We start from the raw sequence: 16290 nt of genomic DNA on the forward strand, positions 1-16290 counted from the left end.
TAGGGGGAAATGTGAATTGGGTCTCTGGGCGTCTGTGATTGAGGCTTTAACAGTTTATTTTCTTCTTTGCTGTCTCATAGTGATCTGTGCTCTTCTCTGCAGCCTTACCTATGCAGGTCATAGTGGTCATGTCCAGCTCGTATCCTTGGTAACAGTCGCAGGTGTAACCCTCTGCAACACGAATGCACCTGCCGTTCTCACAGCCGTGCAGTATCCCACAATCCTCAGCTGTGCTCAGGCTGGCGTATGACTCGTAACGCCCTGAGAGATGAGAGAAGGAGAAACCAGGCTTCACTGTGTTGGTAGTTTCAGGTAGTTCCCCTGCTGCTCACCTGCTCACCTGACCCGGTCCACCTCGACCTTTGACCTCAGCACTGAAGCAGCGCTTTATGTTCACACGTTTTTATATTTTTCTTTGCATTTTAAATAAGAGTTTTGTTTCTGGACTCACTCTCATACAGCCTCCTCGGTACTCCTCCTCCTCCGCTCCTGTCGGTGAAAGAAGGGAAGGGCGGCCCCGGCCTCCACGCCCTGTCCTCCCCTTCCTCCTCTGTCTCCTCGTAGCGCCCTCCAGGCAGCGGGGCCAGGCTGAGAGGAGGACTGTCGGGCCTGGATGGTGGAGGAGGCAGGACTCCAAGCCCAATGTCAGCTCGTGGGTCCGGAGGAATGCGGAAGGGAGGCGGTCTGGACTGGGAGCTGTCAGGAGGCCCGTAGTCTCCCTCGGAGTAGTAACCAGTGCTATGACACACAAACATCTGTTAACGTAACCTGATGATTATTAGAACAGAGACAGCCATGAGTTTGGTCTCACCTGTACTCAGGCCTACGATACGTTTCATCTGGCAGGCTCCCTCTGAAGCCTGACCTGCTGCCCTCTGCTGGAGAGTAATCGTCATAGTCGGAGCGACCGTAGTCTCTGCCGGGAATCACGGGGAAGTAGTCGAGTCCATAAGGAGGCAGGTTTGGAGAAGCTGAGTTCATGGGGAGGAACGAGAAAGTCAAATTAAACTCGACTTTAGATTAAAACTCAAAATAAAACTGAGAAATGTGAACAGTTTTCTGTACCACTCCCTCGTCTTCGACCTGCTTCCGTTTCCGAGTCCGGATAAGTCGCCGGGAAAAGAGGCGGAGGAGGGAACGAACTGCACATACTGGCATACCCCTCTGTGGAGAGACGAATGCCAGTTAATCTGTTAAATATGCTACAAGGTCATCATACCAACTAATGATATTTAGGATGTTTAAACTACAGCTGTGACCTCTACATTGAAATTCATCTTTGGGCTTCCACAGAGGGTGACAGCAGGAAGGCTTCCCAATTCAAATTCCAGTTTAACAACTTAAAATTCTCCTGTAAATGTCACCGCGTCGGGGTAATGGCTTCAAAATCTACAACACTGAATACACACGGCTTTGGAGCTCTTGTTGATTTCTGGAGGTATAAAAACAATAAAACCTCTCGACGTCTTCCTAACAGCCTTCCTGAGGAGACACCAGATGTTTTTATAGTTTCCAGTGGTTCTTTTGTTTACCTGTGTCGGTGGCAGGACAGAGGGCGCAGCTGAACCCCCAGCCCTGCCCGTACAGACAGCAGCAGTCTGTGAAGGTGACATGAGCTCCCATCAGAACGCTCTGACACACCAGGCCTGCCGTCACGTGCTGCCAGCATATGGACAGGTTCTCATCTGGAGAGCATGAAGAAGTCAACACCAGAGCAGAGAAAGCAAAGCAAAACTGATGGCAGGAAGCTATTCATATAGTTTCTCGACTTTTGTGTGAGTCTGCATGCTCCATCTGCCTGTCACTGTGCTGCTGGAACACCAGAGTTTCCGTGATGATGGACAATAAAGGATATTTCTATTATTTCTAGGGAGGAGAAGTAGAAGCAGGAAGCTCAGGTTTACCCTCATTGAGGTCGGAGGAGTTGACACAGTTTCGTTGGGTGTCGTCGAGGACCAGAGGAGGCTGACAGCTGCAGTAATACGAACCAACTGTGTTCACACAAATCCCTCCCACACAGCTCTCCTCTTCACACTCATCATGATCTGACACAAACAAGGAGGGAAAAAAACTTTATTGACACAGAAATTCAAATCAGTTTGAGCAAATTAAGCTGCTGAGCTTCGGTTCGGCGTACCAACACACTCCAGCAGTGTGCTGTTGTAAACGTATCCGCTGGAGCAGTAGCAGCTGTATCCCGGGATGTTGTTGACACACACGCCGTTCTTACACACCTCTGGATGGAAACGCTTACACTCATCCACATCTGGCAACAAAGGCACGAAAAAGGACACGTGTCTCAAAGATGTTCTCATTCATGTCCGCTGTACCTCCCTGCAGCGTTGTGACATACGGATTGTTACTGATCCTGTGTTTTACAGTCCAGACTTTCTGAGTCTGAGGGTTTTAAAAACACTTTTATACCTTCTGGGTTACTAATTCCCAACTTTGTGAAAACACAGCAAATATCTGAAAACATCTGGAAACGGTATCTGTGCCGACCGGACATCCTGTGACCCAGTAACATCATCAGTCAGGAAGTGAAATGCAGTGGGGTCAGGGTTAAAGAGGTCTGTCTGTGTTTGTACCTCTGTAGCTGAAGGCTCCTGGTCCTTCTGTAACATATCCATTCCCACTGGGACACAGAGTTAGAAACTCAGCTGCAACACAGAAAGACTTTATCAGAAAATGAACCAAAGCGCAGCTCTGAAGTCCTGATAGGTTGATAGGTGGCCTGCATTCACTATAAACACAAGCTTTCCCACCTGTGTATGCTGTAGGGCAGGGGTGGTACTGGCAGCCCAGCCCCCAGCCCTGCCCCAGTGTGCAGCAGCACTCCTGCTGGGTGGTGTTGGTGGCCAGCAGGCTGCAGGTTCCTCGCTCTGCCAGGTTGTAATAACACTCCCTCAGCTCGCCAGGACGAGCCTGAGGAAGGGGCGGCAGCATCGGAGACAGCTCCACCACACTGGCGTGGAAAGAGGAGGAGGAGGTGGTGGTAGAGGATTGGCGGGCATGGACTGAGTCTGTTTCTGAAGAAAAATGAGAATATGAAAGTTAAATTAGCATCTACCAAACGGGTTTGGGTGTTTGGCATGTTTTAGCTTTTGTTCTGCGAGGTCATCTTTGGCGACCATCACCGGTTATTTCAAAATACAGTTTTTCCTGTAGCCAGAAGTGACCCAAGATATCAGCTAATGCTATCAAGCTTGGTTAGCATGCTCTGGGACACAGATCCAAGAATTTCACTGAGCAGAACCAGAGCTCAGACCTCTTTAGTAAATTAACCTCACAGTAGCCTTTTTATTGATCCAACAATTGCATTAAAAAAGCTCAAACAGCGCAAACACGGAGGAGAGGTTCAGTTCAGGCATGCTAGCTAGCTGAGGCGAAGCCTAGCAGACAGCTAGCAGCTACAGCTGCCTGTGTGACCATCCAGCTGTCAGTCAAACAACTTTAAGCCTTAATAAAATTAGTCAGCTCAGTTCTAAAAATCATTCTCCTCTCATACCGTTGTTAAGAAGGGGTAAATTTTGTTTATTTCTGTTTTAAAGCTGGATGCTTTAACAAGGAGACTGACTCACTACAACCTCAAGTGGCTATTAGAGGAATTGCAGCTTTTGTTGGCAGTTGGGGAAAAGAAAGTCCAAGGATTGTTATTCCATCTGCAGCAATGGAAGAGGCCCCCACAGCAACAACATCAGCAACAACAGAGATGAAAATCTTATTAATGGCATGGGGCTGGGATGGAGGTGGGTTGTGGCTCGCGTGAGCAGCAGCAGCTACACAGCAGCCATGTAGTCTCATATGTGTTTACCTAGAGCTGCAGCGTGGACGCACCGTCTGGCCGCCGTGTCGTAGCTTTGACCTGCCTGGTCACACTCACACATGAAGGACCCCTCCACGTTCTCACAACGAGCTGAGCCACACACACCCGGCAGAGACACACACTCATTCACATCTGAAAGACACATACACAAACGCATTTCATTTCATTCACATAAACCTTTTTTAGATTGTTTTTGCAGATTAATCCATTAAAAAAACAATAATCTCAGGCACACGTCCAAATTTTGGGAAATAACACAAAACAAGAAAGTTAACAGCAAAAACAAACAATAATGAAAGTTAAAAGAAGCCAAATGCCTGATAAAATGCTTGTCTTTGCGGGGCTGCTGTGACTCCGTGCCTGAGATCACCGTAATGACCCTAATATCATTGAAAAGCGCAGCGTCGCTGCTTTCAGGAACCGTTGGAATTCTTTCAATTGAGCAAATGGTTCAGGAGTTACAGATGTTGAAAAAAAAACCACCCATCTGATCCTAGCGACAGGTTAGGCTTTAGAGGGTCAAACATTGTGATGCTGAAAAAAGACATTTGTAGGATCCAAAGTCTTAAAATGTCTTTTTGTATTTTTTAGACCCAAGGACCCAAAAGCCTTGAATCCTCACACTTGTGCTCTAACACGTACCCACACAGGTCTTTCCATCGGCGGTGGAGGTGAAGCCTTGGTCACAAATGCAGCGGTAAGTTCCAAACAGATTCTGACAGTAGGCGTTGGCGCCGCACACTGTCGTGTTGGCACATTCATTAATATCTGATTGAAAGAAGAAACGAGAAGGAAGTCAAGTCCATCCGTTCATCCATTTTCTACGGCTCGTCTGGCCTAAGCAGAGATGAGGCCTCCCTCGTTTGTTCTAAGTGGATGCTGACGCGTCGGTGACATGTGCTCAGACTCACCTTCACAGATCCCAGCATGGTTCACCTGGTAGCCTGGCTCACAGTTAGTGAGGCAGCTGTAGGAACCAATGGTGTTCTCACATCGCTGTGACCCGCAAATGGAACCACCGGACAAGACGCATTCATCAACATCTGAAAGAGACAGACAGAGGTCGTTAGACGTCAAGGTTCACAGCTTTGGATTGGCCTTAAACATCAGTAATATAAACTTTGATTCACATGAGGCCAACACTTCCTATGGAGCACCTCAGGGTTCAGTACTGGGTCCAGTTAATATATATGAGTAAGTATGTGCAGCACGTTGTACGTTTATAAGACCACTGCTGGTTAGATTACAGAGACTGTATGGAGAAGAGCTTTGAACCACTACACGATGCACCTCATGGAAACCCATGAAGGCTTTGAATACATCGGTCCTATTTTAATTTCTTTCTTTGGCTCACAGGAAATCAAAATACTTATTTTAATATTCTTCTTCTATTTGTCACGACTCATTTATCAGTTTATCTGTTCGTCTATTTTTTGGATGGTACTGGCAGCCACGAGGAGATGGACACAGGCTGCAGGGTCATGACCTCCTTTACAGGTCAGGCCTACTTAAACTGGGCTGAAGGTGTCACACTTACTTAAAGGTGGAACCCTCATACTGACTTCAAAGTCACTGTTTTAGGAATCCATGTAAACTGAGATTGGCACAAACATGTCTTTAACTACGTGTGTGTGTGTGTGTGTGTGCGCATACCAAGGCAGGCAGTCCCCTCAGGGTTGGTGGTGAAGCCGATTTGACATTCGCACTGGAACGAGCCTTCGGTGTTCACACAGCGACCGTCCGAACACACCCCCGCCTTAACACACTCGTCCACGTCTGCACGAAGACACAAGAAGACAAAACTGAAGAGCCACAAACAGGCAGCAGCCGAAGGCCTGCAGAGCATCTCACGCAGCATGCAGTGATGTCTGTGGGCTCTGCAGGCCATCGCTGACTGCACAGGTGTAAAAGATTTTTGGACCTGACTGTAATATATCCGACACAACAGCTCCGACATCAGTCCTGCTTTCCTGCGACGGTCATGAGGCTGAATACGGAATAAGACATCTGAATACGGACGTGCGCACAAACCCAAAGAAGCGTCCTGATAAACGTTCCCCGTTTGATCGGCGGGACTCACCGAGGCAGGCCGTCCGGTTCTCACTCAGCGTGAATCCCTGCGAGCACACACACGTGTAGGATCCAGGCGTGTTCACACACTCTCCTCTGGAGAAACAGAAATCTCCCTCCAAACACTCGTTAATGTCTGAGGACACACACACACACACACATTAAAATGATCTGTTTAACGCACCGTTCTGTACGAGGGCGCCTCATCACCACCCACATCTGGTAAAGTTATATTTAACTAGCAGAGAGCGACCTCACCTCTGCACTGCCTTCCCAGGCCGGAGGTTCGATACCCGGGCGCACAGTCGCACCTGAACGAGCCGACGGTGTTCACACAGACCCGCTCTGCCTCACACGTCCTGCCGCTCGCACACTCGTCTATGTCTGCAGCACAGAGAGTGACATCATCATTGATCGCACTGTCGCCAAAGTGCTTGCTCATAGGGGGTCATATGATTGTTGGGTTTTTCTCTTTATCTATTATTGTAGGATCTACTGTACAATATAAAGCGCCTTGAGGCCACTGTTGTTGTGATTTGGCGCTGTGTAAATAAAACTGGATTGAATTGAATTGAATTGAAAATTGATTGGCCTTTCCTAACTGATTTGCTCAGAGGCTCCGCCTTCTGCCACTGCAAGCTGAGGATGGACGGATGATGAAACGGTGATGAGTCTAAACATAATGTTGATTTCTAAACAGGATCAGCTCCTGTGTGTGTGTGTGTGTGTGTGTGTACCTGTACACACTCCATCCACGCTGTGGTATCCCTGCCGACAGTCCACACACCTGTAGGAGCCTTCAGTGTTCACGCACCGCTGACCGGGACAGGAGTCGCCGTCCTCACACTCGTTTATATCTGCACACAGAGTGTGTGTGTGTGTTTAGACATCTTTGCGAGGACAGAAACTATACTTGTGGGGACCAACAGCCCCTACAGGGACAAAGTCCCCACGAATTTGAAGACACTTTTAAGAATCTAAATGTGGTTTTAGTGTCAGGGTTACAGTCAGGTTAGGCTGAGGGTTAGGGAAAGCACGGCAATGAAATGTCCTCACGACGATATGAAAACGAGTGTGTGTGTGTACCTGTGCACTGTCTGTCGGTCAGTCTGAATCCTGCTCTGCAGGAAACACATCTGTACGAGCCCACAGAGTTCACACACATCTGCCCGGGACACTGAGATGGCTCTGCACACTCATCCATGTCTGCACACACACACACAGAGTGACATCATACAAACAAACTAACATTTACATCACTAACTATCTGTGATGTGTACCTGTGCAGGTGTTGTTCTGGGGCTTGTAACCATGGTGACAGACACAGCGGTAGCTCCCCGGCGTGTTTTCACAGCGGCCGTTGGAGCAGGGATTCTGACGACACTCGTCGACGTCTGAAGGCACAGCGGGAAAGAGGGACACGTAAACAAACGGGAACGTCAGCGAGTTTCAGGAGGAAGGAAAGGTTTTTGGTTTTTCAGTCACTGACAGTTCAGGATCCATTTTTTAATAAAAAAGAACAAAACAATTACAAACAGAGAAACAAGGTTCAAATATGCTGTTTTTTAAACCCCTTTTAGTCCCACACGTGGGCGTCCTCTGTAGTCCTGCATTTAACCCATTCGCCCAGCGCCCGGGGAGCAGTGTGTACCTCGCTCAGGGGTACCTCAGGATAGCCGTTCGGTGGATTTGAACCCCCGACCTTCTGATCATGGGGCGACCGCTCTACCTTCTTAATTACATGTTAGTATTGTTTTTGAATTTTTGGGATACTTTCATAATTTTCAATAGTTTACAAACATTTTCAAATCTTTTTTATTTTTATTAGAGCTCAGCAGCATCTATCACACAAAACAAAAACATTCTGATGCACTATTATTTTACTGATACTTTTTTTAATTTAGATTTTATTCTATATTTATCTTTTCACATTTTCCTGATATGACTTTTATATAGGGCTGCCACGATTAGTCGACTAGTCACGATTCCGTCGACTATCAAAATCGTCGACGACTGATTTAATAGTCGACACGTCGTTTGAAGCTTTGTAAGATCCCAAAAGACGCAGGAATAAGTAGTAGGATTTAAGAGTGTAATAACGGACCGAAACAGAAGATGGCAGCACTGCATGTACAAGGATGCCAGCTGCCGTTAAACCCCGAAGAAGAAGTAGCTGTGTCCCAGAATTCATAGCGCGGCCCAGCTCAGTTTTCAACAATGGCGGCAGCTAGTTAGTTTTAATATTACTCTTATTATTCTTTCTGGGTCACAAAATAAACGTTTAACATGTTTTCAGGCGAGAATGTAGCTGTGTAAACCTCAAATATCTGCTCAGTTTATCAAGACACCACATATTTTCAAAAGCGCTCCGACGTTTTCGGAGACGTCTGTTACCCACTAGCTCGATAGTTAGCCGGGGGCAAGGCTAACTAGAGCCGTGAGACCACCGGACTCCCGGCAAATCGTTTTCAAACCCACCGCCGTCTTTCGCTACTCAGGTTAAACATGATATATAAGTCACTTAGATAACTTAAAAATGTTACTGTTTGGCTTTTTTTAGTATTTAATTTGTTCCTGTAAGCTAATTATAGTTATATAAGAGCAGATGCTGCTGGTGCAATAAGCTGTACGTCCAGTGGATGATGATCTGATTAGTCAACTAATCGCAAAAATAATCGGTGACTAGTCGACTATCAAAATAATCGTTTGTGGCAGCCCTACTTTTATATGAATATATTTACAGAAATCTTGTCATTTTCACAAGTATAAGTAACATATTTACTAATATCTATTCAGTTTGGGAAAATATGAATATTAATGCTTAAAGGCTTTATAATAGTTTATAACCATAATAGTTGAACGGCAGGACGACAGCGTCTGAATGAAACAGCAGCTGAGAGACGTTTTTAGAGTTTACTAAGAATTCTTTTCTGATATTTTTCAACTATACTGCTAATTGTAAAATTGTATTTTCTAATGAAAAAAATCAACTAGATGTTTTCATTGAACTATTTAAATTAAAATAATTATTAATATATAATAACATATTTGTTTACCTCTGCAGACGTTGTTGAGCAGTCTGTGTCCCGGCGGGCAGGAAACACAGCGGTACGAGCCCGGAGTGTTCACACACTCCTGACCCGGACACTGCAGAGGGTCGGCACACTCATCCACATCTGACACACACACATCAGTGATGTCATTTATAGCAGATTTATCAGTCAGTTTTGGACAGATGATTAAGGCCAGCTGTCTTCTGATTGGCTGACTGACTCTCTATGACATCATACAAACCCAAGAGTTGAAAAAACTCCTGTAAACTGAGTGTTTAGAGCAGTCTGCACGCGTTTAACGTGAGAATGCAACTTTTCTGAACCACGTGAGGCTGTCTGGAAATCATCTCTAAAATAGAAATGAATTAAGCTGAGCCATGGCGGCCCTTTACCTGTGCAGGTGTTGCCAACGAGCCTGTAACCAAGCCGACAGATGCACCTGTAGCTGCCCGCCGTGTTGTCACAGCGACCGTTAACACAGGGATTCTGCCGGCACTCGTCGATGTCTGAGGAGCCAAACAAACCTTTACTAACATGTTCTGATTTATGCCAATTTTTCCAACATTTCAATAAAAAGGTTCCAGAGTTTTATTTTCTGCCATCATGTTTTTCAGTCATATTTTCTGTAATGTGGTTACATAACTCGTGTTTATGTTGTGATCTTAAAGGTCCAGACTGTGCAGACGTGCTGAAGCGTCTCACGGCTGTCACCGGGCAGGAAAACAAACACGAAAACGCTTTAAAAAAGACAGGAAGTGGCCGTCACCTTGGCAACTGGTCTGCTGGCTGTTGCTTCTGTATCCAGATGGACACACACATCTGTAGCTTCCAATGCTGTTCACACACTCTCCTACTGAACACACAGCTGGAGACTGCAAACACTCGTTCACATCTACACACACACACACACACATTATTATCATTATAAAAACATTAAAAAACAACTGAACAAATACAACATTCAGTTTCTGTGTGTACATATACACAAAACATGTTTGGAAACTATCCACGGAAAAGAAAATAAGGAACATATTGAATGTAAAATAAATGAAATCTATTCAAATTATGTTGCATTTGTTTATTTGTAAAATAAAAATTACTGTTATTGTAAAATATCTGTTAATCTGCAAATTAAAAATAATGCAGAAATATTTTTATATAATAAATATGATGTGATACAATATGATGACTTTCAATAAGTTCATCTTTATTTGTTTTGATATGTAATAACTGTTACTGCTACAGATCTTATTGTTACAAACTCTCAGTCTGATGAAACGTGATCAGCTGACATTTTCAAACAGGGCTGAAGGATTCACGTGTTCATATCTCACCCTGGCAGTGTGTGTGCTGCGAGCTGAGCTGGAAGCCCCGATCACACACACAGGTGTGTTTCCCACCTGGCTGATCCACGCAGCGGCCACGGCCACACACACCCGGCCTGCTCTCACACACGCCTTGTACTGCTGCACGCACACAGAAACATGGCGGTTAAGGTTCGTCACCCGCCGAGCGTCTGCAGCTGACCTCAGGTCAGCGCTCTTACACATCAGATCATTCACATAAACACACCTTTGATCTTTCATTCTGCACAAAGACAGTTTTATCAAACGGATTCTGCTTTGATCTGAGTGAACTTTTTTCTTTTCAAAGGACAGAACAGATGAAGAACGTCCTTCCAACACGCCGTCCTCTCCGTCCAGTACTCACTCTGAACTCTGGGGGGCGTCGGGCTCACAGCTGGTCTGGCTTCCAGAGGGAGGTCTTCGCTGGGTCTCGACCTACGCTCGGAGCTCTGCGGCTGGGCCGGAGCGGGGAGGGAGTCCCCTCTGGATGGCGGCGGATCGGCCCGATACACTGAAGAGAAACGATCAGCTGCTGAGAGCAGAAACAACAACGACAGGTCAGTTTGTCTTCAGCAGCTCCTTCCTCTCAGACTGACACAATCATCTTCATCAAACCAAGGTGCAGCAGGTAAAGGTTTTTCATAAACGCTGCCAAAGACTTCCTGCTTAGTAGACGCAGTTTTTATAGAAAAAGCTCTGCTAAGATTTTAACGAATCACTCAGCCTCGATTCAAAAAGCAAAGGAAATTAATATTAAATATAATAATAATAATAATAATAGTAAATTTTATTTTAAAAAGCGCCTAAGACACCCAACATAATAGAACAATCACACAATGAAGAACAATAAAACAAAAGCACAAGATAAAATGAACAAAGTAGGTTCACAGTGAACATGCAGATTTGAACAGATGGGTTTTGAGTTGAGATTTAAACTGGAGGAGAGAACCAATGTTTCTTATATCTGGGGGCAGAGAGCTCCACAGCCTGGGAGCAGAGCAGCTGAAAGCTCTGCTTCCCACGGTGCTGAGGCAGAAGGAAGGCACAGCAAGCTGGATAGAAGAAGAAGATCGAAGTGAGCGGGCAGAAGAGATAGTGCTTAACAGGTCAGACAGGTAAGGAGGAGCGAGGTTATGAAGGGTGAGCAGAAGTTTGTCCGAAATTTCACTGGCTCCCAGTGAAATTCCCCCAATTTTGGGGGGGAGACCATGCAAGAGAAAATCACAGTAGTCAATGCGGGAGGTAACAAGATTGTGGACAAGAATGGACGTAGACTGTGTGGAAAGAGAAGGACGTAATCTGTTAATGTTGCGTAGATGGAAATAGGCAGAACAGGTGAGATTTATAGAAAAGTGAACTGTCTAGGTGACACCAAGGCTCTTAACCTGAGGAGAAGGGAAAAGTGTGGAGTTATCGATAATGAGTGAGAAATGGTTTGCCTTCAGCAGGTTGGATTTAGTGCCAATAAGGAGGATTTCAGTTTTATCCTCATTAAGCTTAAGAAAATTAGAGCTGAACCAGGATTTTAATTCAGTGAGGCACTCTGTGAGGGAAGAAGGTGGGAGGGAGGAATCGGGTCTGCAGGAGAGATGTAGCTGGGTGTCGTCAGCAAAACTGTGAAAGTGAAGATCAAATTTGAAGAAAATATAAAAGTGCAATAATAAAAAACAGAGGCAGAGCCAACTCACAGTGTTCGATGCTTTTATATGCTGCAGGTTGTTGTAAATCATGTTGTGTTCATGTTTGTGCAAACGTGTGTGAAAAGGCTCCTTTAACATAACCCGACAGCTTAGTGCCAAACGAGGATTCTGCTCTAAATCTGACCTCAGATCTCCCGAAACCGTCTCACTGTCTGTAAAGTTGAAGTAAAACTGTTCCTGGTGTTTATCGATGATTCCGAAAATAAAACTTCGCTGTTTTGCTACCTTGGCTCCCGGCGGACGGAGGCTGAGGTCTCAGTTGTGTTGAATCAGGTCGGCTCTGCGAAGGCCGGGTTCTGCCCTGGGAGGCCGAGGTGCCAGCACTGCCAGGCTGCACAGCCCTGGAGGAGGACGAGGAGGACGAAGAGGAGGAGGAGGCAGGAAAGCCTGTGCCTGGGTGGGGCTGAGGTTGGGGCTGGGGAGGACTGGGTCTGGTCCCAGCTCCTGTGGCACTGGAGGTACTCGCTCCACCAGAGGGAGGGGGTTTCAGTAGAGACCCGGACCCCGAAACAGGACCTGCAGGGGGGGGGACTCAGGCTCATCACACTGGCTAACACATCTATCTTTGTTTAAATCGATCTGCAGGTGTAATCTTTTTTTAATCCTAAAAAAACAAATCGTCTTCAAACATGACTTAGAAACAACCAAAAACAAGAGTTCATCTGAAACAGAGTCAGAATATAGCTGTAAATGCTGCAGTGTAACGGTGACAACATTAAATACGATTCTGGATGAGTTTAGGTTCCGTTTAAGAGGAGCTCAGTCTGTCAGCAGCTGCGGTTTCATTTATTAACGTCATTAATAGGAAAACTGGTTCTCAGGCAGGCTGTGAACCAGTTTGTAGACGGTAACTTGTGTCAACTTTAAAGTTTTTAATGCTGTCATAATTTATTATTATTATTATTGTTATTATTGATCATTAAGGTGGAGCAGACCCAACACTCCCATGACAGAAGCATGAGCAGCCGGTGTGCAGGATGCTGTGTGCTCAGCAGGTACCCTGGTTGTCCTTGTTGCTGCCGTTTACCAGCACAGCTCCGCCGCCCCCCTCCGGTTCGCTGACTCTCTGGTTGAATTTAAGAGTTGAAGGCGAGTATTGGTAACCAGGACCAGCGGGACAGATCTCCTTAAAGGCCACTGAAGGAGGAGATGGAGGGAAGAGAGAGGACACACCTGAAAATTCACCTGAAACCAAATAAGCTCAGTCGTGATGTCGTCCTCCTGAACCTACCTGAACCGAAGTACGGACACCTCTGGCAGTCGGGTCCCCAGGCTTTGCCGACCCGGCTGCAGCAGCAGATCTGCTTGGTGATGCTTTTGAGAATAGGCAGGGAGCAGGAGGACGGACCCAGACCTGAACCCAGGACCCGGTAACACTGACCCTTCTCCTCAGAAATGACACTCTGGGCTGAGGAGGACACACAGGAAGGAGGGGGACTCGTTACACAGATGATCCACCCGAAGCTCGGCCGGGACCTGAAGCAGAGCGCTGCATGCAGAACAAGTACATGCTGTACCCCGACCCGCTCGGTTTAAATGACACAGGAAGAGATTCAACACAGACGTGGCAGGTGATGCAGGAACAGGAAGCTTTCCGACGACACAGAACATCAGCAGGCCGTGTCAACAGATCTCAATTCAGATGGAAGTTTAACCACCTGCAGACACGGCTTCACAAGGATTTCAACCTCAGTAACCTCCCATGCAAACATCTGGATAATGGCTTCTATCAAAGAGGACACGAGTGTTGGCACCGCTCTGATATAAAGATGGGTGCAAATTCTGGGTCTGAAAAATGAAACCGACACTGAAGTGCTCCAAAGCTGCATTCTCTCTACTGACCAGCAGGGGGCAACTCCTCAAAACGAGTAGATGAGCACGAAGCGTTCCTTCCTAACCAAGATAGTTAGGTTAGGAAGCTTCATCCATACCTGCTAGTTAGTGTTCAGCAACATCCAAGTAAAATCCAAGAATTTCACTCATTGAAACTGGAGCTCTGATTCGTGGACAGGTTGTTACTACAGTAACCTCACAGCAGGTCACATGATGTCATGATGTCATTTAAAATGCTCCAAAAGGCTCCAACAGTACAAACACGGTCCAGCGGTCCAGTTCAGGTGAAGCTAGTAGACAGCTACTGACACCTGTGCCACCATCCACCTGCCAGTCAAATAGGCCACGCCCCTAATAATGCACACTGTAAGCCTCAACATTATCCAAACAGGTGAGTTGTGCAAACATTCTTGTTATGAAGGAGAAAATTATCTGTAAAAACCAAACAGTTTATCAGTGTATCAGGCTGTAAACGTGTTTATTTCTGCTCTAAAGCTTCAACATGTGAGTCTGTGGGGACTGACTCACTGCTGCCTCTGCTGGACGTCAGAGGAACTGCAGCTTCATTTGCTTCAGTGTTGGCTTCATTTTTATTCTGCTTTATTTCTTTTACAGGAAACAGATTCTAGATTGTGGGGAGGGAGCTGCTCAGAGGGGATAACTCAGCCCAGTAAGCGCAGGTTAAAACATAAACAGGAAGTAGAACAATAGAAAAAGCACAGCCACTTTGCTGCTTGTCCAAGTCCGTGTGAATGTCAAACAAAAAACCTTCAATTTGACAAAACAATAATTTGGATATAAAAAATATTTCCAGGAAAGGATAGAGATTGAAAAACACACAAACCCAAACCAGACACACTGTTAAAAAAAAGTAAAGCTTTGATTAGAGCGCTGTCATCAGTTACCGGGTAGACCAGCATCCTGAAGCTCCTCCTCCTCTGATTCACTGAATGCCAGTCGGAATAAGCAGAGCACCGGTCAGGCTTCACAAAAACCATCTGAGCACTGAACCTCTCCCTCATGTTCCCCAAAGAACAACGAGCAGAACAAAGACTTAAAGTTGACCTTTAAAAACGCAGAAGTCCTCTCATTATTCCTGCTGAAGGTCTGAGCCCCAGCCCGAGGAATCTCATCTTCAGATTTTCAGAAAAGCTCAGAGTAAATCTACATTTCTTTGTAAGAAAAATTGTGTTTAGAACATCTTTAAACTTACAGCAATGCTGTATTAGCCCAGTGTAACTTTAATACCTGTTGAGTGGCTGTTTGAAGTTGAAATCAGCCAACACTGTGTAGCTTGTCTAATAAACTACACTACTGTGTTATATTATTTTATCAATTTCGGTTTGCAGGTTGTCTGTGTGTCCTAGACCGGGTTTGTGAGTAGACTCCTGTGGTATCAAAGTGAAAATCTTAAGTGACATCATTACACTCGCCAGTCCAGCCTTTTACACCTTAACACAAAAATGGCTGTGATGCTTTTGAAAAGAACCTAAAGGTAAAGCTGAAAGTCTGCAGTGCAGTTGTTGAGGTGGCGCAGGGAGCCAAATCCTCACTGCCCACTGTGTTACAGCTATAGTAGAAATTAGAGATAATTCCAGCTGTGCAGCAGCTTCAGCTTTTCTGTACTTTGATGGCGCTGCACAGCTAAACTTTGAGAAGTTAATAAAAGAGAGACGAGCCAACCAAAATCCGGGAGAAACTTGGAGAGCTCAGACGGATTCAGGAAGTCCTGACAGGAGTCGGCGTCATTCCTCATTTCATTCCCAAGCCGGCGGCGGCGGCAGCGTGCATGTAAATGTGCGTTACTTACAGATGCAGATTCCATGTGAGGCGTCGAGGATGAACCCCAGCCTGCACACACAGCTATAGCTCCCCCTGGTGTTCACACAGATGCCGTTCTCACACAGCCCCGGCTGCAGGCACTCATTCACGTCTACACACACACAAACACTTCAGGCTTTTCTCAGCTCTCAAAGCGATCCGACGTCATACGTCCTTTAAGACACCGTTTATTTACTTACGCCCGGATCCCGAGTGGGCTCATCAGAAAACTGATAAACTTTTTAAAGATGGATCAGTCATCTGGTCGTAAATAAAGAAATCCATCGCATAGGAAACATGGAGACTTTAAACAAATAGTCAGATGAAGATTTCTTCATCTTGGAAGCAGTTCAGAAGGTCAAGAGCTGAAGATCTTACATTTGGTAGCTGACAGTTCGTTGATATTATCTTTATGTTAATTCTGATCGATGTCACTTTTGTTCACGCAGTAAATATGTTTTTTATCGCTAATGTCTAAACAGACTGGGATATGAAGGAAACCAATAAGAAGAAAATCAGAGGAAAACAGGGCACTTTTTATAAACTTCTGACTTTAAAAGCAGTTACGACAGTTAGTTATGATTTTTTCTCCAAGAAATCTGTGTGTCGAGCTAAAGAGATTAATGACATATGTGACCATG

At 45.7% G+C, this 16290-nt stretch overlaps 1 protein-coding gene and 1 long non-coding RNA gene across 8 annotated transcripts in view; one reads left to right on the forward strand and one right to left on the reverse strand.

Annotated features, from left to right (window-relative positions):
- The window catches only part of ltbp4 (latent transforming growth factor beta binding protein 4), a 54801-nt gene that overhangs the window by 4408 nt on the left and 34103 nt on the right, over positions 1-16290 (reverse strand). For 2 of the 5 annotated variants that reach the window (XM_084951833.1, XM_084951834.1), the window contains 26 exons: positions 13227-13403; positions 12995-13132; positions 12221-12511; positions 10660-10827; positions 10284-10415; positions 9716-9841; positions 9342-9455; positions 8953-9072; positions 7177-7290; positions 6983-7102; positions 6634-6753; positions 6155-6280; positions 5907-6032; positions 5480-5602; positions 4738-4869; positions 4469-4594; positions 3815-3958; positions 2766-3029; positions 2589-2660; positions 2138-2266; positions 1905-2045; positions 1533-1685; positions 1066-1164; positions 812-971; positions 452-738; positions 109-261 (listed from right to left, as the gene is read on the reverse strand). In XM_084951833.1, the coding sequence (XP_084807959.1) occupies positions 109-261; positions 452-738; positions 812-971; positions 1066-1164; positions 1533-1685; positions 1905-2045; positions 2138-2266; positions 2589-2660; positions 2766-3029; positions 3815-3958; positions 4469-4594; positions 4738-4869; positions 5480-5602; positions 5907-6032; positions 6155-6280; positions 6634-6753; positions 6983-7102; positions 7177-7290; positions 8953-9072; positions 9342-9455; positions 9716-9841; positions 10284-10415; positions 10660-10827; positions 12221-12511; positions 12995-13132; positions 13227-13403 (3855 nt within the window). Of the gene's footprint in view, positions 1-108; positions 262-451; positions 739-811; positions 972-1065; positions 1165-1532; positions 1686-1904; positions 2046-2137; positions 2267-2588; positions 2661-2765; positions 3030-3814; positions 3959-4468; positions 4595-4737; positions 4870-5479; positions 5603-5906; positions 6033-6154; positions 6281-6633; positions 6754-6982; positions 7103-7176; positions 7291-8952; positions 9073-9341; positions 9456-9715; positions 9842-10283; positions 10416-10659; positions 10828-12220; positions 12512-12994; positions 13133-13226; positions 13404-15638; positions 15762-16290 lie in introns of all 5 variants that reach the window. The other 3 variants (XM_084951830.1, XM_084951829.1, XM_084951831.1) reach the window with 3 other exon arrangements.
- LOC146372816 (uncharacterized) lies at positions 8085-15150 on the forward strand. 3 transcript variants are annotated; one of them, XR_014802304.1, is made up of 5 exons: positions 8085-8394; positions 8961-9526; positions 9618-10481; positions 10603-10852; positions 12920-15150. It is a non-coding gene; the product is annotated as an uncharacterized LOC146372816 (long non-coding RNA). The 3 variants fall into 3 exon arrangements; XR_014802302.1 differs by having other exon boundaries at positions 8961-10481; XR_014802303.1 differs by having other exon boundaries at positions 8961-10481; positions 10608-10852.

This window comes from Perissodus microlepis, chromosome 14 (genome assembly GCF_051167445.1).
Source record: "Perissodus microlepis isolate ML-2025 ecotype Zambia chromosome 14, ASM5116744v1, whole genome shotgun sequence".
Taxonomy (NCBI): Eukaryota; Metazoa; Chordata; class Actinopteri; order Cichliformes; family Cichlidae; genus Perissodus; species Perissodus microlepis.